The sequence below is a fragment of the Rhinatrema bivittatum genome, chromosome 5 (genome assembly GCF_901001135.1).
Source record: "Rhinatrema bivittatum chromosome 5, aRhiBiv1.1, whole genome shotgun sequence".
NCBI classification, from domain to species: domain Eukaryota; kingdom Metazoa; phylum Chordata; class Amphibia; order Gymnophiona; family Rhinatrematidae; genus Rhinatrema; species Rhinatrema bivittatum.
Genome location: NC_042619.1, coordinates 81,304,797 through 81,329,502, shown reverse-complemented (window position 1 = coordinate 81,329,502; position 24,706 = coordinate 81,304,797). Strand labels below are relative to the sequence as shown.

General features: G+C 46.1%; 1 protein-coding gene across 1 annotated transcript in view; it reads right to left on the bottom strand.

The window, feature by feature from the left end:
* The window catches only part of ZMYM2 (zinc finger MYM-type containing 2), a 581,711-nt gene that overhangs the window by 325,000 nt on the left and 232,005 nt on the right, over window positions 1-24,706 (bottom strand). Inside the window, exon 12 of the mRNA XM_029602506.1 lies at window positions 11,864-12,036. Within this exon, the coding sequence (XP_029458366.1) occupies window positions 11,864-12,036 (173 nt within the window). The remainder of the gene's footprint in view (window positions 1-11,863; window positions 12,037-24,706) is intronic.

Below are 24,706 nucleotides of genomic sequence, written 5' to 3'. Positions count from 1 at the left end.
TGGCAACGATATGGTTTGGTTTAGATGGAAGTGAGAAACCACTTTTTGGAGGAAGGAGGGGACAGTGCGAAGCTGTATGGATCCCAGTGTGAACCTGAGGAACGGTTCTCGGCAGGATGCGGCTTGAAGTTCGGAGATGCGACGGGCCGAACATATTGCCACTAGGAATGCCGTCTCCAGGGATAGGAGTCGTAGAGGCAGATCTCGGATAGGACTGAAGGAGGCTCCTGCTAGGAAGTCTAGTACTAGATTGAGGTTCCATAGGGGTACCGGCCACTTTAGGGGTGGTCGAATCTGCTTGACCCCTCTCAGGAAGCGGGAGACGTCCGGATGAGATGCTAGGCTGGAGCCTTCCACTTTGGCTCTGTAACAGGCCAGTGCGGCCACCTGAACCTTGATGGAGTTGAGAGACAGCCACCTTCTGTAATCAGTCCCGCAGAAATTACAGGATCATGGGAATTTTGACTGTCCACGGAAGGATGTCGTGGTCTTCGCACCAAGCTTTGAATATTCTCCATATTCGTATATAGGTCAGTGATATGGAGAACTTGCGCGCTCGGAGCAAGGTGTCAATCACCGCCCTCGAGTATCCGCTCTTCTTCAGGCATGTCCTCTCAATGGCCAGACCATAAGAGAGAATTGAGTTTAGGTCTTCGTGGAGGATCAGGCCTTGCTGGAGCAGATCCCTGTGTGGAGGGAGATGGCTCCCTGTCACGAGGTCTTCGCATGTCTTGCGTACCACGGCCTTCTTGGCCGGTCCGGGGCCACTAGAAGTACTAGTCCCCTGTGGTGCTCTATCTTGCGGATGATCCCGCCCAGTAGTGGTCACGGGGGGGAGGGGGGGGAGGCGTATAGCAGGTCTTCCTGTGGCCAGGTCTGGGCGAAGGCATCAATCCCTTGGGATTGTGGTTCTCGTCTGCGACTGAAGAAGTTGGGAACTTGGGCGTTGGACCGGGTTGCCAGATCCATGGCTGGGGTTTCTCAGCGGTTTACTATCAACTGGAAGGCTGTGGTCGACAGCTTCCATTCCCCTGGGTCTAGACTTTCTCTGCTGAGGTAATCCGCACAGATGTTGTCTTTTCCCGCGATGTGGGTGGCTGAGATCCCTTGTAGGTTTGCTTCCGCCCACGCCATTAGGGGATCTATTTCCAGGGACACCTGTTGGCTTCTGGTTCCTCCCTGGCGGTTGATGTAGGCAACTGTCGTGGCGTTATCTGACATGACTGACAGATTTTGTCCCGGAATCTTGACTGAACCATATGCAGGCTAGTCTGACCATTCGGGCTTCCAGTCGGTTGATGTTCCATCCTGACTCTTCCTTGTCCCATTGCCCCTGGGCCAACAGTTCCTGGCAGTGGGCTCCTCACCCTCATAGGCTCGCGTCCGTGATGAGCAAGATCCAGGTCGGCGGGGATAGACTTACTCCCTTGCTCAAATGGTCTTCTTGTAACCACCATTGGAGCTGGTTCCCCACCTCCTTCGGGAGCTGCAGGCTGAGTAGTCCTGGGACATCGGGTTCCACTGTGACAGAAGGGAGCACTGTAGCGGTCGCATGTGCACTCTTGCCCATGGGACCACTTCCAAGGTTAATGTCATGAGGCCAAGGACTTGGAGGTAACTCCCATACGTTGGGGCGAAGACTTGTTAGCAGGTTTTGCAATTGCTTCGTCAGTTTTCTTCTCCTCGTAGGGGGAAGAATGACCTTGTCTTGTCTGGTGTCGAACCAGACTCCCAGGTATTCTAGAGATTGGGATGGCTGTAGGCAGCTCTTGTTTGTGTTGACAACCCACCCGAGGTTCTCCAGTTGAGCCTTGGTTCTGGTGGTCGCCTGATGACTTTCCTCTGGAGACTTTGCCCTGATCAGCCAATCGTCCAGATATGGGTGAACGAGGATTCCCTCTTTCCTCATTGTCGCCGCTACTACCATCATAATTTTGGTGAACTTTCGAGGGGCTGTGGTGAGCCCGAAGGGTAGCACTCGGAACGGGTAGTGGGGGTCCAGGATCGCGAAGCGCAGATGCTCGTGATGGACTGGGATGTGCAGGTATGCTTCTGACAGGTCCAAGGATGTAAGGAATTCTCCCAGCTGTATTGCCCTTATGACGGAGCGCAGGATTTCCATGCGGAAGTGTGGTACCCTCAGGTAGCGGTTGACCGACTTGAGGTCCAAGATGGGCCGGAACGTTCCCTCTTTCTTGGGGACGATAAAATAGATGGAATAGTGCGCAGTATTTTGTTGTTGCGTGGGCACCAGCGTTACGGCCCTTTAGGTCGAGCAATTTGGCCAGTGTGGTTTCCACTTGCCGTCCTCTTGGAGGGTGTGTGGCAAGAAGATTTCACAAACTTGTCCAGAGAGATATTGTGGAAGTCCAGATAGTATCCCTCTCGAATGATGGTTAGGACCCACTTGTACGCTGTTATCTCGACCCATCTTTGGTAGAATAGGGCAAGCCTGCCCCCTATAGCTTCTTCCTGTGGATGGTGTCAGCTGATTCTCATTGTGAGGTGCGGCTGGGCCTGTGCCAGAGCTGGCTCCCCTCTTGTGTTGTTCCAAAAGGACTGGACCCTGCCTGCGGGGCGAGGGGGTTGGTATGTACTCTTGTAGGGTCTGAAGCGCTGTGATCCTCTGCCCCCAGGTAATTGGGGGCAGGGCCGTTGGCTTCTTTTGTTCTTGTCCTCCGGTAGCCAAGGTACTGGGGATTCGCCCCATTTGTCAGCTAACTTCTCCAGTTCGCTTCCAAACAGGAGGACTCCTTTAAAGGGCATTCTCGTGAGTTTTGTCTTGGAAGTCGCATCGGCTGACCAATCGGAGCCAGAGTTGCCTTCTGGTTGCCACTATGGATGAGACGCCCCTGGCTGAGGTGCATCCATGAAAAAGGATACCGCTGGCTCTAGCGTTTCGACAGGCGTGGCGGCATTCCTGGTCAAGGATAAGCAGGCGCATGTTACCAAGGCACAGCAGGCAGCAATCTGTAGTGACATAGCTGATATGTCAAATGACTGTTTAAGGATGGATTCCAGACGTCTGTCCTGGGTATCCTTGAGTGCCGCTCCTCCCTCAGCTGGGATGGTAGTGGGCTTTGTGACCATGCAGACCATGGCGTCCACTTTGGGGAACGCCAGGAGATCTTTGGCTGAGGGTTCCAGTGGATAGAGGGCTTCTAGGGCCCGTCCGCCTTTGAAACTGGCCTCCGGGGCATCCCATTCCAGGTCGATCACCTGTTGTACGGCTTTGCAGCAGAGGGAAATGGCGTGAGGCCTGATGGAGTCCCTCTAGGAGAGGGTTCATCTTCGGTTCCCCTGTGGCACCAGTGCCCAGAATGGTGAGTTCCTTCAAGCTGTGAGCCATGAGGTCTGATAGCTAGTCTTTGGAGAAAAAACGCCTCATGGTTGGGTAAGATTCCGTTCCTGGAGGGATTTTCCCTTTCTCCAGGGATTCTTGATCCTCGTCTGAGGTGTCCGTGTCCCCTATGGAGAGGCTTTTGGCCGGTATGTCTCTGGGGGGCCTAGAGGGCCCTGGGAGGTTAGGATCCTCTGGAGGAGGCTGTGGTTGTGTCATCGGTGGTGCTGGTTGCATGTGGACAAAGGTGTGAAGACCTTTAAAGAATTCTACCCAGGAAAAGGATCCTGGATCTAGATTGAAAGCCGCTGCGTCCCCAGGGAGCCCCGTTTGAGGGAGGCTCGCGCTGGGGGTGGAGAGGTCCAGTGTACTATTGGTGGATCCGGATTCTTGTACTGGCTGGGGAGGGCCTTTACCTGGTTCTCCCAGAGCCTCCTTGCACTGTCGGCACAGGGTCATGGCCTCTTCGTGCTGCGCAGCTCTTATGTGGCAGGCTGGGCAGAGGGCTTGTGCTTTGACCTTCTTGGATGGTGGTGCCATGGTTTGTGCGCGTAGGGTAGCAGAAAGCCCCATATAATGCGCGAGCTGGGAGGCTTAGTTATGTGCTCCAGGTGCAACGAAGATGTGCACGTAGGCAGAGATGCGCACTCACAAGATGCACGCGCCGCTGTGTGCACAGATTTAACACACTGAGCATGTGGCTGTGCGCCCGGCCCACTCGTGCACATCGCTGTGCGCACGGCACTTATGCAACGTGCCAATGTGCGCACAAGTAGGTTGTGCGCCTGGCTCGTGTCTGTGCACACGGCTCAGTTAGGCGGACAGGACAGCGATCGTTGGGAAATGGCATCGGCGACCACGCGAGCAATATGGTGACCACCTCGGAGGGTCTCCAAGTGGGAGGACCCTCGAATTGGATCAGGGTCTAGCCAGGACGGGGCTGATCAACCCGATAGCACAGACGCCGACTGACGATCTGTGCGGCTTTCCGAGCCTTGGAGACCGGAGACTTTTAGAATGTTTTCTACCTTACCTTGTCTCGGAGTTTCCCTGGTTTCGTTCCAGGCGGTCTCCGGCTGCGGGGGGAGAGGGAAAAGTACCTTCACCGCCGCGCTCGGTGTTCCACCCGCTGCCTCTCAGCCTCTCCTGTTGCCGGGGCTAAGTCCACGCCGGGAACCGGCTGCCAGACAAAGGCCTACCTCTGAGGGATCTCAGAAATCACCTCAGGAATTCTCGACTGGGGGAGGGACCAGTAGGTATCACCGCAGGAGAGCGGGGCTCATCTGTAGAGGTAAGGTTTCTTCCTGTTTGGAATTTTCTTTGGTTTGAATACTCTAACGCTGTGCAATCGTGTATAGAGCTCTGAACTGCTATGGAGACTGAGAAATACTGAAGAGCAGAGCTTCCTGCAGGGGTATATGTACTGGTGGTGAAGTCAGATTGAAATCTGACTCCATCTCCAACTGCTATCAGGAGCACACTATACCCATTGGTCCTGAGTCCATCTGCTACACGCTAGGAAAGGAAGAGTTTTCCTGATTGGCCTGCGGGGCAGAAAGAAGGGAGGAGGCTTCAGATTAGCCCATGGAGGCAAGGAGTCTTCTCACTGGTTACTGCAGGCACACAGGCTGTTTCAAAATGGAAGCAGGACACCGGAGGTTTCAGGTGTTAGCCCGGAGCTCCAGCAATTTCATTAGAATTCCGGAGTCTCTGGGTCAAATCCGCGGAGTTCCCAGGAATGGGAGGGAAGCAAAACTTGGGCAGTGGGACACCAGGAGCTGTGACACACCAGTTGAGAATCGCTGCTTTAGTGAACTGCTTTACAGGTAGAAAATCTTTTATAGAATCATGGGATTTTATAACCAATCTATTTTTATGCATGCATTGATTTAACATAAAAGAATAACTTCGGGGGCGCGCTAGAGAGCAGCTCAACAAGATGGCCGCTTGATTTGCTTGCTCCTCCTAAACCCGGGCTAAAAACGGCATTTAGAGCGGCAGTTGCAACCCCTGCCACACTAAAATAGCGCTCTGGGCTGCAGATTTCGTTTGCGATGGCAGCAAAAAAAAAAACCACGGACTTAAAACAGTTTGCGTTTAGCAAGCTTGCGGAGGAACTTCTCCCAGAGGATGATGCGCAGGCCGAGAGGGCCTCAGGCCACGAGGACCCGACTACCGGCCTCGGCCACGAGGAAACGGCTAGCGCAGCCTTAGCGACTTCTGGTCCGCCGGAGTTTCCTACCCGTTCCGAAATGAGGAACTGGTTTATTGAACTGAGGGCGGATTTAAAGGCTCATAAAGTCGAGATTGTAGCTTCCATCGCAGATGTCAGGGAGGATCTAAATGCCCTGGGACGCCGGGTTGACGACGTGGATACCCGCTTGGAGGGCCAGGAGGTATTGACTGAATCACTCGCCACCCAAAACAACCGGGTTACCACTGATTTAGAGCTGCTCTCCGAGAAGGTGGAGGATCTGGAAAACAGATCGAGGAGGGCAAATATACGCTTAAGGGGCATACCGGAGTCTGATCTTTATAATGATTGCATGGCTACAGCTATCGCTATTTGTCAGCATATATTATCTAGCCACAAGCCCGCTGCAGGAGGGGATCGGGCCCCCCCCGAGGTTGATCTTGAACGTGCTCATAGAGCCTTGGGCCCGAGAACAGATGGACGCCCACGGGACGTTATTTTGAAATTTCATCATTTTCGCATTAAGGAGGATGTCCTGACGGCCGCGCGAGCCCTCCAAGTGGTCAAATGGCAGAATCTGGAGATTTCTGTGTTTAATGATCTCGCTCCCATCACATTGCAGAAGCGTTACCAGCTTCGAGAAGTGACCACAGCCCTTAGGAATGAAGACATCAGGTACCGCTGGGCGTTTCCGTTCGCCCTGATTTTTCAGCGGAAGGGTGTTACCTATCGGGTTAAGACTCTCTCCGACGCCATCGAATGTTTTCAGAAAGCTGGGTTGGATGCACCTTTTTCGGCTTCAGTACCTCGGCAGCAGGGGCCTGGGACTACAAGAAGTTCAAAATGGCGACGCCCGGGACCTGGACGGGGTAGACTACGCAGGCAACAATCGCAATCTGAGGTTACACCAGAGGGACTGGGCTGACTGCGGTTTTCACATACTGGGAGGGAGAATTCCTCCTTTCTTGCAGTGCTGATTATGAAGGTCAAGCTGTTGGGCCTTGCGTGCGCCTGGTTTCTCATTTTCTGGGGGGCTACTGCTTTATGAAAGTTTTCAAAGTTATATGCCGTTTTAAGTTTAAGTTTAAGTTTCAAATGTTAATGGTGGGGACTGTGAATTTTGCCCGGGGATGGGGGGGTCTATGATGGGGGTCTGAGTTGTCTGCACAGCGCTTCCCATTACTGGTTCGCTTGGGTGCAGCGAACCGCCATAGGATGGGGGGGGGGGGGAATTTATGGCAGAAGTTTCTTCTTTTTCTATACATCACACAAGTCTGTAACTTTGCTTCTATTTTCTTTTTATGCTTCCTCGGGGGGATGTACTAGTCCTAAGGTGTTCAATCATTCTCTTCCATTGTTCTTAGTCCTTAACCATGAGGTAATGTTATGTGGTGTCTGCTTTCATGGACTTCCTCATGGTTAAAATAATTTCTTTAAACGTCAAGGGCCTCAATACCTATAGGAAACGCTTTCTTCTCAGGAAAGAACTTGCTTATCTTAAGGCGGATATCGCCTTTTTACAGGAAACTCACCTCAAACGCAGATATACTCATTTGCTGGGCTGCAGGGAGTTTCCCCACGTATTTGCTGCTGCCAGCTGTGTAAAGCATAAATATACTGGGACGGGAATATTGCTTTCTTCTCATATAGTTTTTGATGTTCTATCACTAATTGAGGACCCGGCTGGTAGATACTTACTACTTAAAATACAAGTAGGATCTCAAGTTTACACACTTGTGTCCATCTATGCCCCAAATGTAGATCAGAAGACCTTTTTTACGACCCTGCAGGGACTCTTGCTGCAGCACGCAGAGGGTTCATTAATCTTGGGGGGGGATTTTAATTTGACCATAAATCGAGAGTTAGATAATTCAAAGCTTCAAGGTGCGCTCCTACAAACCCCTCGGACTCAATTACAGGATCTCCTGCGTGACTGGCAGCTGGTAGATGTCTGGAGAAATAGATATCCACACTCACGCTCGTACACCTTTTACTCTTCTCCACATGATAGCTACTCGAGGATTGACTATTTTTTGGTAGACAAACGGTTGAGCAATCGAGTTACCTGTCCTGTAATAGAACCGATTACCTGGTCCGATCATGCCCCAATTAGCATCGGTGTCGATCTGGGAGTCAGTGATGTGGGTTCCAAATTTTGGAAATTGAATGAGTCCTTACTCCAGGACTTGGATTTTGTGAGAACTCTGGAGTCCCAACTGCAAGAGTATTTTATTAATAACGACAGCCCAGATATTTCCCCAAGTATCCGTTGGGACTGCTCTAAGGCTGTAGCCAGGGGCCTCTTGATAGCAAGGGCCACCGCGTGTAAGCGGAAGAAGGATTTGGCTAGAGTTGAACTCCTGGCCCGACTTGGCCGGCTCAATAGCGCGCACATGCAGAGTCAATCCCAGAAATGCTACCACCAGATTCTGGCTCTTAAAGCGCAACTGCAACAACTTGATAACCAACAGCTTCTTTATGCTATGGACATTACTAAACAAGCCTATTATGAAGGGGGGAATAAGGCGGGGAAGCTTTTGGCGCGCCAACTGAAAGCGAAACTCTCTCAGTCCACTATCACTAAGATCCGACACCCTGCTGGCACCCTTATCACTGACTCCGGAGGAATACGGGATGCCTTCTCACGCTTCTATGAAACACTGTACTCGGCTGAGGACACTATTCCTCTTTCTGACATTGAGGATTACTTAGCTTCCGTCTCTCTACCCCGAATTACTGAGGATCAGAGAGTGGGGCTTGATGCTCCCATCTCAGTAGACGAAGTTGAAGCGGTAATCAGAGCCCTAAAACCTAGCAAATCTCCGGGGTTGGATGGCCTTTCGGGAGCCTACTACAAAAAATGTTTAGATACAGTTGCAGAACCCTTGACAGCATACTTTAATAGTCTTCAGGCGAGTGTCTCTATACACCAGCAGGCCAACGTAGCGGGTATCACTGTTTTGCCTAAACCGGGCAGGGATCACACTCAATGTAGCTCGTACCGGCCAATATCTTTAATAAATGTGGACCTTAAGATACTGGCTCGAGTGCTAGCGCTGCGCCTTAATTCTTGTCTTCCTGATTTAGTACATACAGACCAGGTCGGATTTGTTCCCAAGCGCATGGCAGCCGACAACATCAGAAAAGTTATTGACCTTATGTGGTGGGTGCAGGAGAAGGGGGAGCCAGCGGTTTTGCTGTCCCTTGACGCGGAAAAGGCTTTCGACTTGGTGCATTGGCCTTTTTTATTTCAGACGCTGCGAAAGTTAGAGTTTGGGCCTAATTTTATTGCCTGGATACAGAGGTTATATGAACACCCGCAGGCTCGAGTCAAGGTCAATAATGGTTATGGCGAGGTTTTTCCTATAGGGCGTGGCACCCGTCAGGGGTGCCCTTTATCCCCATTATTATTCGCCCTATATCTGGAGCCACTCACATCCCGAATGCGGGCATCTAAGGATATTCAGGGGGTTACCATAGGAGAAAGGCAATATAAGCTGTCGTTGTTCGCCGACGACATTCTCATGATTCTTACTGACCCCATGCGCTCCTTGCAGGGAGTGATGAGGGAACTTTCCTGTTTTGGTCAGGTGGCGGGTTTACGTGTCAATTTTGATAAATCTGAATTGCTTAATGTTAATGTACCCCCACAATTAGTACGAACCTTAGGATCCACATACCCTTTCCGCTGGGCCAAATCTCATATTAAATATTTGGGCGTCCTGTTATCCTCCAAACTAACAGACCTATTAGATCTAAATTATAATCCACTGCTCCGTAAGGTGACTACTGACCTTAGTCGTTGGAACAAATCCGCTTTCTCCTGGCTGGGACGGATTGCTATAACTAAGATGTCAGTGTTACCGAAATTTTTATATTTATTTGCATCTTTGCCGGTGTTCATTTCCTCTAATAGGTTAAGGAAATGGCAAACAAGAATTTTTGATTTTATTTGGAGACGCCGACCCCCACGGATCTCTAAATCCGTGCTCTATCTTCCTAAGTCCCAAGGGGGCATGGCGGTACCAAATCTTTCACGGTATTACCATGCGGCCCAATTGCGGGTGGTATTAGACTTTTCTCGGCAAGTTGTCCGCAAGCAATGGGTTACTATTGAACAGGCTATTTTGGGGCCTATGCACCTCTCTGCTGTTTTATGGCAGCCGCGTAATACATGGTTGCCGATATGTCAGATTCCCTGGTCCTTGGGAGTTACCTTGAAGATATGGGCCCATTCCAGACACAACCTAGTGGGTACCCACCGATACTATTATCAATCATCATTAGTGAATAATACTAGCTTTCCCCCAGGTTACCAAACTTCTCGCATGCAGCATTGGACGGCGCAGGGGATCACTACGATGGGTCATCTTTTACAGCTCGGTTCCTTGATACCTAGGGAACAATTCTTCACCTTGTACGACTTGGATCACAGGGATTGTTTGCTATATGCACAAATTGCGCACTTCATCCGCAGCGCAATCAAAAATAAGTCCATGCGTACGGGGAGAGCCTTATTTGAAATATACTTCCTTCAAGGAGATGTCCTTAGTGGGTCTATCTCCAAAATTTATCAATTATTTTATCCTTCCGATGCATTAATAGGCACCCACATTGTCCAATGGGAGCGGGATCTAGGCAATAGCATTAGCCCTGAGTTGTGGAGAGTTATTGCTTACCAGGCCCGCCAATGTTCTATATCTGCTAATTTACAGGAGAACTGTTATAAAATGATGTATCGTTGGTATCTTACCCCTGTTAAGCTTCATAAAATGTATGCACAGGCCTCGGACAACTGCTGGCGAGACTGTGGAGAATTGGGCTCCTATCAGCACGTTTGGTGGACCTGTTCTAGCCTTAAGCCATTTTGGGAAGGGATTTTTCAGATGATTAGCGATATGCTTGGGGTTCTCACCACTCCAGTGATGGAGATGGCTTTATTGCATGTATTTCCGGATACCCTAGATAAAATGCAACAGAAATTGTGTATACAAGTGTTTATCGCTGCACGCAGTCTTATTGCTCTTCACTGGCGGTCTCCTAGCTTGCCCACACTTTCCGAAGTCTTGGTAAAATTACATTCATATAAACACCTGGCCTCACTCACAGCTGACAAGTATCACAGACACACTTCTTTCCACAAACTTTGGAAGCCCTTTGCGGACTATATTGTTACGCTGTAAGATGCCTATCATTTTATGGTATATATTATGTATCGTTTCTGTTACTGCAGACTGTCAAGGTTGGACTTTTGAATTTGGGCACCGGGATCACCTTCTGTTATGGTATATTTTCAAACTGTGCTTCTTGTATCCTGTTGAAGCTTTACCCTACTGTTACTGACTTGGGTTTCTTTCTTTTTTTTTTTTTTTCCTGTGAGATTCTGCCGTAAGGTGGGAGGGAGGGGGGGGAAAGGGGGACAAATAGTTCTTGGAAACTTATTGAATTCTGTAACCAGATTGGTTTTCTATGCTTTTGTACATTGAAAGGTTCCTTGTACTGTATGTTATTCTTATGCTGAATGGTTCAATAAATGAAAAACTTAAATTTCAAAAAAAAAAGAATAACTTCAAGGCACACAACAACAACTTAACACAATTTTGATCATGTCTCCCCCAATAAACAAAAACACCTGAAGAGTTACATTGATTTAAAAATGAAATATTTAGGTGGTCCAATGGCTCTGTGGCAGCACCAAGCACTGCCATGCGGAAAAGATCCTTGGTTTAACTCCAGAGTTGGGTCTTCTCCTACCTTGATCAGCTTGGGGCTGTGGATGAAGCAAAGGTAGTATTCACAGCCTCCCAGGAAGATGGGGGTGAGGGAAGAGGCGAATAAATTCTATCATTAAGGGTGACAACTAGTGGTCAGCTTCGGGGTCCATGATTGCAGGGGTTCTGGAAAAATCTACTGTGCATGGCCACTGCTTAAATGGCCAGACTAAATAATTAGGTACACTGGGAATTGGGGGGGGGGAGGGGTCCCACGGTGAGGTAGACAGAAGCAGGAATCAAAGAAAAACATCTCTGGGGCAAATGAAGGTTTATGGCGCCAAATTACAGCATAATTCCAATTTATTGGTATCAAAATCCCTTGCTGTAAAACAATCAAGCTGTTCTTTATGCCATATTTAAAAAACATTTGAAAGCACTTAAGTTTCAACCAAAAGTGCTGTTTAATACATTAATGGATATTAAAAGTCCTATAAATTTACAGAAATACAAATTGACCAAAAACGTTACTTGCTTTGTGTTTCAATGAAGTGATTCAAATTAAATTACCGTAAATGTTTTAGTCAAAGGGAAGAAAAGAAAGGATTTAAGATTTACCTTATAATACCAATCTTGAAATTTTTTACTGCATTCCTCACTGCAGAAATCTCGTATAGTACCATCAAGTTCCTTAGTTGCTGCCTTCTTACACAGCTGAAAGCAGTAGTTGCAAGTAACACATTTCAATCCTAAACGTCTTGCAAAATCTTGTTTATACAGAAGCTTGCAGCCTAGAAAAATTAAACTACATCTCATGAAAAAGAATTTAGTTTTAAACAATGTAAAAAAAAATGTGTTTGTCAGACAATGGTTTCTCACTTTCATACCATGATGCCCGCATACCTAGTACACAATGCTTATAAAAGAAACATGTTACTTTGAAAACCCATTGGAGTGCAATGTAAAAACATACATTCTTACCCAAGTTGCTATGAATCAATATATTACCCATATAAACATCTGATCACATAATACAATATCAGATTACATTTGACAGATATATTCCATAAATGGTTTCCAAGATTTGATAAAAGACGACATTCTCCCATATTTGGTAGCTGTTAAGAAGCTAGCAGTTAGTATGTATGGAGTTTATCTATGACCTCCAGCAACTGCGGCACCTGCTCTGTTTTCTACTGAGCTGCTATCAAGGTATGAACAGCGATAAGGGTATGGGAACAGAAGCGCTGCTGGGACTTATGTAGGCATCCGGGTAAACATGCAGTAGGGCAGTAATAGCAGAGGCCGGAATAGTAATATGGTGCAGGTCGCTTAACAGGTGAAAAGAATCTCCCAAAAGTTCTGGATTTTCTGACAAGCCCCCATATATGAAAGTATAGTTCCACTGCTTCCACAGTTGCACCAGCAGGAATCCGAGGCAGCAGGATATATCCTATGAATTTTATTCTGGGGTGAAGTACCATCTATATATCATCTTATAGCAATTTTCACGCAATCCAGCCTGAAATTGAACGTCTCCTGGCAAAATATAGTATGGCCTCCCATGTCTGAGGACTCAGCTGCTCCCCCAACGTCTACCGCCACTGTCTCTCAAATTGCTGGTTACCTGTTTGTCTGGGAATAGGGTGTGGTATATCTTAGAAACAGGCCCCTTTATTCTGTCGCTATATTGAACCAGGGACTCAAACAGTGAATGGCTTGGTCGTAGCAGTTTAGCGCATTGTAGCATCTGGATAAAGTGGGCTACTTTATCTTTCGAGCTAAGAGGGGAAATATCCATTAGTCCCTGCATTGAGATGATCGACCCTTGTGACATCATGTGCCCAATTGTGGTAACACCCTTATCCCTCCAAACAGTCAACTGGGGGAAGTGGCTGTTATGAAGTAGAGAGGTTTGATAGAAGTATTTATATGCCCCTACTACTTGCCCACTGCTCTGCTTCCAGATATTCAAGGTGACCTGGACTCTGTAACAGATGAGCTACAGCTCCACTACGCTGGCAGGGGAGAGAGGGGGGGATTTGAGAATGTTTTCTGTATTTTGTATTCATATTGATATTGTAATAACAATGTTATTTTAAAAGTTGATACAATTATTAATTTTAAAAAAAAATGTATTCTTGATCTCATGAACATCTACGAACACCAATACAAAGTTAACACAAATGTCATGATACAACAGTGTTTGATGAAAAATTGTAAACTACCTCCTATAAATTTTGAATATCAAAAGTAACAGAGAACCAAACTATAAAAATGCTTTTTTTTTTTTTTTTTTATAGAGATCACTGTTCTCTAAAGCTTTACATTGGGTAAAATTCACAACTATCTAGGCATCTTTCACATGGATTAGAAAAACTCTTACTCCAATTTATATGAAAACCTAATAGTAATCACAATATCTCTGCTAAAAAAAATTATTGCCTAAAACCAACTCTAAACTATTGCTAATCAGTGAGATTGTAGAAAAACTTAACGTTTCAGCCTTGGCTTATAATACAGAACTTGGTGGGCTAATAAAATACTCATGATGGAAAAAAAAGCAAAGTTGTTTACCTATAACAAGTGTTCTCTGTGGACAGCAGGACAAAACAGCCACACAAGTAGGGTGACATCTGACAGCACTATCATGGACCTACTCTCTAAGTTCAGACGGTCAATCTCTCTGAACATATGTGGGAGTTCCTGTACACCAGCTTGCAGGAGTCTCCTCATTCATTTCTCTAGCTTAGTTTAAATTCTACAGGAGAGGTGAACAGGGTTGTGTGGCTTTTTTGTCCTTCTGTTCACAGAGAACACCTTTTACAGGTAAGCAACTTTGCTTTCTTCATGAATAATTAGGACAAAAGTCAGTCACACAAGTAGAGGACTCCCCAAGCTGAAGGTTGCCATCACATTTTGAAAAAATTTTTTATTACACTTTTTGCAACCAAGTCAAGAGGGTGGTGGGAGAGTGGAAGCTTTTACTGGAATACGTTTTTAAGAACTGCTTGCCCAAAGGCACTGTCTACTTGAAAGTCCTGATGTAAGCAGTAGTGTTTAATAAAATTGTGATTGGTGGACCAGGTAGCTTCTTTGCAAATATTTTGTATCAAAGCAGAACACTAGGCAGCTATTGTAGTAGCGGTTGCCTGTATTTGATGAGCTGATCATTTTGCCTGAGAGTTGTACTCCTGTCTTCTTAAAGCAGAATATATGCAGTCTGATAGCCATGCTGAGTGTTAGATTACAAAATGGCCTTAATTGACTGGATTAAATGAGAGCAGCTGAGTTTTCCTGTGAAGCTTCCTTCTGTTTAAGTAGAAAAGCAAAACCTCCTTACAGTTCAAGACATGAGGCTTTGGGGGGGGGGGGGGGGGGGAACAGGAGGATTAATTCCTGATTAATGTAGAATTAACTAACAACTTATGGCAGAAATTTAGGGTGAGTTCCAAGTACTACTTTATTCTTGTCTATTTGCGTATATGGAGGGGTACATTGCTAGTGCCTGAAGCTCACATTCTTCAAGCTGAAGTGACAGCTATGAATAAAGGAATGCTCCAGGTTAGAAACTTCATGTGATTGTTTGCTATTGGGTTCAAATGGAGGTGGCAATAAACTTGACAAAACCACATTCAGGTCCCAATGGACATGAGGATCCTACATAGGAAAGTATAGGTGGAAAATACTTTATGAATCTTGTCAGTTATTCCGGAAACTGGAAGACCTTCAGAATGATAGTGAGGAGTAGCAACTGAGCTTAAATGAGCTTGGAGAAAGCAAATGTTGCTTACCTGTAACAGGTGTTCTCACAGGACATCAGGATGTTAGTCCTCACATATGGGTGACATCACAGGACGGAGCCCAAAACCGAAAACCTCTCTGTCAAAATTTCTACAAAGCTTTGACTGACACACTGAGCGCACTGAGCATGCTCAGCCTGCAATTATCCCTGTGAACCACAGGTGTCTCCCTCAGTCTCGTCTTATAGCTAAAAGCTCAAGTGAAACTAAAATAAAAGTAAAAACATACACATACCCAACTCCGCGGGGTGGCGGGTGGGTTTCGTGAGGACTAGCATCCTGCTGTCCTGTGAGAACACCTGTTACAGGTAAGCAACACTTGCTTTCTCACAGGACAAGCAGGATGGTAGTCCTCACATATGGGTGAGTACTGAGCTGAGGATGCCCGAGAGTGCACCAAATGCACCCATGACCTGCAGAAGGCGCAATGACGGGGTGGAATTTGGAACCGAGAGCATCCTGAAACCCGTAACGGGTTGGTGGAAGGATGATGGGTAGTTAAACCAAAAAGAATAAGAGTAGATGGACTGGCCAAACATGGAGCATGTCGGCTAGTCGTATCTAAGCAATAATGGGCTGCAAAGTTATGGTGAGAGCTCCAGGTTACTGCCTGATAAATATGTACAAGCAGCAGCGGCCGAGGAGAAGCTTTGAGGCTGGGACGGACGCAACAGAGTGTGGTTACACACAGTGTTGCAGTGAAATGCCTGCTTGTTAAGTAGGAAAAGAGATACAGACCGTCAATTAGGAGGAATAGGTCTGTTTGCCCAGTGGAACTCGCAGGTTGACTCTTGCCACAGAAGGAAAGAGTTAGGTGGAATTCCTATGGAGTGTAGTGCTATCTAGCTAGAATGCAAATACACTGTTACTGTCCAAGGAGTGGAAAAAACCCTCTCGCTTTGCTGAGAGAGAGGTGTTGGGAAAAATGGGCAGAGTATATTCTGAGTAATGTGAGATGTAACGTCTACCTTAAGAAGGATATGAAGTTGAATACGTAAAACCACTCGGTCACGGAGGAACGCAGGGTCTAATGAGTATGTAACAAGGTGTGTAACTCACTGGCCGAAATGACATTTATGAGGGAAAGAATTTCCCATGTCATACTGTGAAATTAGAGGCATGGAAAGGCTCGAACGAAGAACATATGAGACTTATAAGGACGAAATATAGGTTCCATTCCGTAACTAGTGAAAATAGAGGCAGCTTGATCAGTGGATAATCCATGGTAAGCTGACTCAAAAGGGGTTTACCGTTAATCGGGTATCCCCACTCCCAAACGATACACCAACTGGAACAGAGGTGTACCCATGTGGAGGATGTCTGGGGAGCAGAATCCAAGGGAGCAAGAGAAAAGAGTGGTGTAGAAAAAAGAAAAAGGGTAATACCCTTTTGTATGTGTCATGTGGTAAATCATGCCATTTTGAATGGTAGGATTTATGTATGGAAGGTTTTATGACGCTACCAGTACTTGAGAACATCAGTGAGTCTACGATTTGTGACTGACTGGTGAGAAGGCGAATTGGTTACTGGTGTGATAGATTGAGAAGTATAGGAGGCATACTGGTCTCGGCCAGGACGTGGGTCTGAGGAACAGTGAACCCCGTCCCGGTTCAGCATTAGAAGAGAGCTGGCTATGAGAGGCAGCGGAAGAGACACATTTAAGAGGCCCTTGATGGAAGAAAGGCGTCTATGGGAACGCATCGGAAACATATGTAGGGAGTAGAATCTGTGCACCGTATGGTTAGATTCGGACGCAGAGGGCAAGTTCGGTTGACCTCAGCACCAGAAGATTTTTCTCGCCACACATGTATTCTGACACCATTCGAGAGGATGGAACCTATATGGAGAAGGTCTGTTCGTGTGTTCAGTAAGTCTCTTAGATAAGTGACCCGAGGATGCGTAGAGTGAGCAAGGGCCAAGGGTAGAGCTGCGCAGCTTCCTTGCAGAGCAGCTAAGATGATGTGCGTGCTTGTGTGTTGGAAAGCACATTGTCCCTATGCTGTCTGTCTGTATGCACAAAAATTTGTTGCAGAGGCAATATTGGAAGGCATAAGGGTATAACTCATGGCTACAAGCTCCAGGAAGTTTATGTGAAACTGTGCCTGGAGCAGAATAGACGCATATTGGGTTGAGAAGATTTTAGGTCAAACTTACAACCCTGAGTAAATACGAGCATGAGCAGGATCAGACTAGGATTTTGGTTCTAGATCTGCAATATAGATGAGGGACGAAAGCGGTTGAACAGCTTAGCCCCACTGATAATGGAATTTCACTGAATGTAACCAATAGCAGTTTTGGATCTATGAGGAAAGTGCATAGTGAAAAAAGCCCATAGCCCGACAATGAAAAATTGAGGGGCTGAGGTTATGGAATATGCGCGCAGGGACAAGTAGAAATTTATTAGAAAGTCTGTGCGGTTGCTGGACAAGAAGGTCATTGTGACTGTGGTGTCCAGAAGTGTTGTATAAGGGATTTATGGCAGTGACAGTAATCCCAGATAGTAAATTTATAGTAAATGTATAATGAGTCATGAAGAAGTTTGAACGCCTTGCGTGGACTGACTGTGGTTATGCAGCTGTCTATGCAAGGAAAGCGTGAATGATGTTGCACTCCGTAGAGAAACAGCAGTCACCGATAGTGATTCAATGAAATACCCCAGTTACTGAAGCTGGTGCAACTGGCAGAGCTTGGGATTGTAATATTGTTGACTCACCATGAAGCACATAGAAAGATTAGAGGTAATGTACTTACTGCGATATGGAAGCATGGTGTCGAGAGAAACCATTTTACCTGTACCTTCTGAAGAAAGTTGGTATTTCGGAGGTCCAGGATGGGCGGAGTGTAACTACTTTCTGTTGAAAGAAAGAATAGTGTAATTAAAACTCCCCAACCCCCCTTTCCCCCCTGCGCTTTGTAGCGTGTGGGGGAGTGTACCGAGAACCTTGGTACAAAGTGGGGTGGCTGCTCTGATATCCAGCAAGTTGGGAGACCAGGTGTTGTCCAAGTAGAGGGGCTGATGTAATCTGGATATCATGTAACCTCCCACGGGAGCGGTCAAGTCTTACCCGCATTTCTGTGTGCTGTACAAGGAGACATCGAGATCTGTCGTCAGGCTTCGAGGTAGACTTGCACTTGAGGTAGTAGTTGCTGGATCTTGTGTTTAGCAGATCAGCGAATGCATCTGGAACTTTGGTTCTGAATTAGGAACCAGAAGCCAGAGTATTAATCAGTACAGAGCCCCGTTGCTGAAAATGGGAGGATGTCCTGATGCAATCCCAAAGAAATGATAGAGAGGTTCTCTTGATATTGTGGCTGACATAGCTGGCATAGCGATATGTGACACTAATACAGTTCTTGAAAGGTACATGACCTAGAACTTTTCGAACCATGTGGCCCAAATTAGAGAACACATCTCAATGGGAATGCCGCAGAAGCGGGTGCTTACCATCCGACGTGGATCGCTGAAGGACGAGCCGGTGAAGATTGCTGGCTCCGTGGATTTCAGGAGTCATCGAGGGAGTAGACGCCCATCTCAACTCTGATGCCTGGTATGGTGGCGCAGGTATAGAGGAGACAGGCTGAGCGTGGCTGACGCTACCACAGTAATTTTGTGGAGGGCCACAATCCCGTACTGACGTGGGTGGGGCACGCCTCGGGAAGAGGGGAGCCAATTAACAGCTCGTGAACCTGGCCCTCGTCGCAGCAGCTCGATGTCTGGTGACACCAGTGCAGGATCCTTCGGAACTCGTTCTGGTGTTTCTGGAGCACCAAGGACTGCCAGCACTGTGCAGGACAGTGGCGATGGCAGTGGTGATATTGCTCAGCCCGGGCATTCTCCAGCACCGAGAAGGAAAGCACCGATGTGCTGGATGGCGCTGTGGCGGACAGTCACAGTGTTGGTGATGATGCATACCACAGTGCTCGGCCTGGTCTTTCCCCAGCACCGAGATGGATACCTTCACTGTCTTGGATGGCGACTGATGGACTGTCAGCATGCCTGCACTGCTCCTGGCACTATGTAGTGTTGTAGGCTAATACAGGGCTTTAATAAGAACCCAAAGCATGGAGCACTGTGTTTAGGCGAGGGCATTATGTGGAGGTGCTGCGTCTGTTTTGACGGTGTCGATGGTGGCCGAAGCGGCCTCGAGGGTATCGTCAAAAACATATGAAAAAACATCGATGACCCGGGCAGAGCACTGTTGACAGTGACGGAAGCACCGACGGCACTGGCAAAGGTATCTATGGAAACGATGTGGCATTGAATAATTGAAAAAACATCGTTGGCATCGGAAAAATGATACCAGCATCGATGGAGTCGATGACTGCATCGATAGGAACGTCGTTGCCATCGGTGCAATCGACCCTGGCGATGCCCATCGATGGAATCGATCCTGGCATCAATGGAAATGCCCTGGGCAATGATGGCATCGACCCAGGCATGGATGGCATCGACGGCACAAAGGGTGGGTCGATGGCATCCATCTGGGTGATGATGGCACCGATGAAACCCAAGGAAAAATCAGTGCCATGGATGAAAAACATGGATGGCACTGATAGAACGATGCAGGGACCGATGGCATCAGTGTACCGCGGGGGAGGGGTACCAATGGCATCGAAGAATCCAGGACGGTCTAAAAAGGGGTACTGACAGTAGCGATGGGGGCATCGACTGCGCAAGGGTACCGAGGAAATTGAAGGAACTGAACTCAACGGGCCCTGGCAGCAACGGAAACCATGGAAGTCCCTGTCCCACTAGCGCTAATAACCAGGCAGTGTATCACAGAGGGACACTTGCAGGCTATGTGTGGCTAACAAACATAGGGAGAGGGAAGGCCGCAGTCGGTTGTCAGGCCAGGGAGGTGACAGGAACCAACCGAAAAAACAGGGCCTAGTACTCACAGAGTGTCGAATAAACGTACGTGAAGGGAGACCTGTGCAGGGAAAAGTGTTTGTGAAGTAAAGGTTTAAGTGTTTCCGTCAGGTAAAAGTGTTAGAATTTCTCACAGAGCTCCTAACCGCTATGCTTACTGCAGAGCAGAAAAAAGAAGACTGAGGGAGACACCTGTGGTTCACAGGGATAACTGCAGGCTGAGCATGCTCAGTGCATTCAGTGTGCCAGTGTCAGTCAAAGCTTTGTAGAAACTTTGACAAAAGTTTTCCATACAGGGCTCAGTCTTGTGATGTCACCCATATGTGAGGACTACCATCCTGCTTGTCCTGTGAGAACTGAACTTTAATCCAGATTTAGATAAATGCATGTACTGCAATAATGTAGAAGTATTACATTGGAAAGGGTTCTGGTCTGGAGATTTACAAAGACAAAACCTTTTCCATTTGAAGCTCTAGTAATGTCTAGCAGATTGTTTCCTTGCAGCTACCACTACTTTTTTCCTCTAATGGGAGAGAGAGAGATATATACGGCTTGGTGCCCAACATCCATGATATTAGTGCTAGTGACTAAAGGTTGGGATGAAGTAGGGACCCGCTGTACTGGGTTAGTAGAAAAAGGAAGATTGTGAGGTGATGTGGACAATCCACTGATAGACTATGAAGCCAAGGAATCCAAGCCTGGCATGGCGAAAAAGGAGCTTTTATCAAGATTATCGCAATGACAGAGAGGAGCACCCGGGAGAAGGTGTGGCGCTTTATGTCCGGGATGGCATAGAGTCCAACAGGATAAACATCCTGCATGAGACTAAATGCAAAATTGAATCTTTATGAGTAGAAATCCCTTGTGTGTCGGGGAAGACTATAGTGATAGGAGTATACTACCATCCACCTGGTCAAGATGGTGAGACGGACAGTGAAATGCTAAGAGAAATTAGGGAAGCTAACCAAATTGGTAGTGCAGTAATAATGGGAAACTTCAATTACCTGCTAGAGCAAACTGCACTTTAAGGAAATATCACATCATACGAGAAGTGCAGGGAGATTGTCAATCCTGACAGAAGACTCCAATCGGATCTCAAAAGTGCAATAAGTTTTTATTGATTCATTAGGCAGCTCCACTGATTTAAATCACAGGTAACTTTACGGCGTCCCCCGACACGGTCCCGTGTTTCGCTTACGGCTGCATCGGGAGGGCTCGCCAGCAGGAATTCACATATGAAATACTAAAATTAAATAATTAAAAGGTCAGGATGCTATATAGGACTTACAGCCGAACAACAATACAAACAATATAAGCACCACTCTTACCTGACAGCTGGTGTGTTCAATTTTGACAGGGAGCGCTCTTGCTCTGAACGCTGTCAGGTATTTAAAGAATGGAAAATGGCGCCAAAAACTACAGGTGAACCAATGACGCGGAGCTGATAGCCCCGTTCATTGGTTCCCATTCCTGTAGCTCGTCATAGCAGCATTGAATGTGACCAAGCTTAACTGTGAGATCTAGGTGAAAAGGAACCATTCTATTTCCCGATTGAGTCCTTTCGGGGTAACTGAATCTAAAATAAAAATCCACCGCTGTTCAATGCGGCCAAGTTGTTCTGCATAACAGCCACCGCGAGCAGGTCGTGGAAACACCTCAATGACAATAAATTTAAGATCTGTGAGATTGTGAGATTTTTTTACCCAATGATCTACCAATGGCTCATTTTCTCTGGAATGCCTAATGTTCGAGCAGTGCTCTATAATACGTGTCTTTACCATTCTCGTGGTTTTTCCAACATATATTAGTGGGCACGGGCAGGTAATCACATAAATAACCCCAGAGGTAGTACAATCGGAGTGTGAATGTAAATCAAAGATTCTCTTAGAGACCGGATGGGTAAACGATGTAGTGGGTGCTGTATGAGAGCATATCGTGCAGTGACCGCACGGGTAATGTCCTGGTGCGTTAGATGAATTCTGCCGCTGTACAAGGTCTGCATGAACAAGCTTGTCTCGCAAATTTTTCCCCCTACGATATGTAAACCGTAGGGGACCTGGAAATACCGTTTCCATGGACAGTGCTCGCCAATGTCTACGAATCATGGTGGTAATTTGTCTACTTAGGGTGGAAAACGGGAGTATACAGTTAGTAACTGAGAGGATGGGAGGAACAGCAGGTCTCGATTGGTGTATAACGCTCGTTTCATGGCGTGTTTTATCACTCGCCTAGGATATCCCCGGGATAGAAACCGTGCTGACATGATTTCAGCTTGATGTAAATATTCTTCTCGGCTTAGACCGGCTTTGACTGGGATTTGGCTGGGAAGGAAAACATCTGCGGTTTGATGGGCCGCAAAAGGAAGGCAAGATTTGCCACATCGTCTCCTGCAACGATAACACCTAAGCTTGGACCCATGGACGCCCATGTAAGTCGGCAGGGTTTGCCAAAGATGGACAGTTTGCGAGACTCGTCGGAAGCCTCGCTGAGTCCAGGCAATGCAGTAACTCCCCCTCAACCGCACAGGAATCCGGGAGAGGACCAACTGGATGGGGAAGTTGCATCCAACGTAAGTGCAGGAAGTTTGCAAGTTGCGGTGGATGTATCTGACCTTTCTGTGTGCCTCAGAGATGTTTCGAGTGAGGCACAGGAAAGGAATCCGGTGGTAACTGTTGGTAGTCCACAGATTTCGGCTGTGGACCCTTCCAAAGTGACTCTTTCGGATCTGTGGAGGGTTCTGGTGAAATTGGACATGAATTTGACGCAAGTTAATTCTTCTCTCACTTCTCTAATTAGTATTAATAGAACGTCAATTTTAGAACAAGGTAAAAGATTGAGTGCTGTAGAAATATTGATGAATGAAACAACAGGGAAAATAGAGAGACTACAGAAAGTAGAAAATGTATTAGTTAGAGATAACACCTCGATACATTATGATTTAGAAAACTTGGAGAATTTGATAAGAGTAAAAAACTTAAGATTAGTAAACTTCCCAATAACGAGGTTATTATCCCCAAGAGAAATGTTAATAAAGTATTTAAAAGAAATCTTGATGTATGAGGAAAAAGATATACCATCTTTTTCAAAAATACATTATTTTGTACCTCGATACGATAAGAACAAGATAAGTGAGGAAAATAGTGTTGGAATTACTACATTTTTAGAGGAATCAAAAGATATTATCAACAACAGAGCAACTCTCTTTGTATCTTTTATGGTTGAGAGTGAAAAAGAATGTTTATTGGAGAAATTCTTTAGAAATAAGGACCTACAGTTTTGTGGTAAAAAGATTTATATGTTTCCGGATGTTTCAAAGTCCACTCAGGCCCGTAGGAAACGATTCTTGGAACTGAAAAGTAAAACCCTGGAAATCGGAGCAACGTTTTATATTAGATATCCATCTAGATGTTTTATTAATTTCCAGGGTAAGAAATTTAGTTTCAATGAACCGTCTCAATTAGAAAATTTCTTGCAAGATAAATCAAGTCCAAAAAGTAACCAAGAAATGATTCTAGGAGATACAATAGAGAATAAAGAAGTAGTTGTCCCTCCACATGATTTGTAAGTATGGGAATTTATTTGATAATCAGATCCCCCTCATTATTAGAATCCTAATTTGAGAAAATTAGAGGATTATTTGTCTATCATAGGAAATTATTATTTGTTCTCAAATTTAGAATTATATTTTTGATTTGTGAAGTAACATATTTTATGTTTTATGTATATCGTTTGAAAAAATTCAATAAAGAAATAATTGAAAAAAAAAAAAAGCATCAAAATCACAGAACATATAGAAAGACATGGTTTAATGGAACAAAATCAGCATGGCTTTACCCAAGGCAAGTCTTGCCTCACAAATCTGCTTCACGTTTTTGAAGGAGTTAATAAACATGTGGATAAAGGTGAACCGGTAGATGTAGTATACTTGGATTTTCAGAAGGCATTTGACACAGTTCCTCATGAGAGGCTTCTAGGAAAAGTAAAAAGTCATGTGATAGGTGGCGATGTCCTTTCATGGATTGCAAACTGGCTAAAAGAAAGGAAACAGAGATTAGGATTAAATGGACAATTTTCTCAGTGGAAGGGAGTGGGCAGTGGAGTGCCTCAGGGATCTGTATTGGGACCCTTACTTTTCAATATATTTATAAATGATCTGGAAAGAAATACGAGTGAGGTAATCAAATTTGCAGATGATACAAAATTGTTCAGAGTAGTTAAATCACAAGCAGATTGTGATAAATTGCAGGTAGACCTTGTGAGACTGGAAAATTGGGCATCAAAATGGCAGATGAAATTTAATGTGGATAAGTGCAAGGTGATGCATATAGGGAAAAATAACCCATGCTATAGTTACACAATGTTAGGTTCCATATTAGATGCTACAACCCAAGAAAGAGATCTAGGCATCATAGTGGATAACACATTGAAATAGTCGGTTCAGTGTGCTGCGGCAGTCAAAAAAGCAAACAGAATATTGGGAATTATTAGAAAGGGAATGGTGAATAAAACTGAAAATGTCATAATGCCTCTGTATCGCTCCATGGTGAGACCGCACCTTGAATACTGTGTACAATTCTGGTCGCTGCATCTCAAAAAAGATATAGTTGCGATGGAGAAGGTACAGAGGAGGGCTACCAAAATAAGGAGAATGGAACAGCTCCCCTATGAGGAAAGACTAAAGAGGTTAGGTTTTTTCAGCTTGGAGAAGAGACGGCTGAGGGGGCATATGATAAAGGTGTTTAAAATCATGAGAGATCTACAACGGGTAGATGTGAATCGGTTATTTAC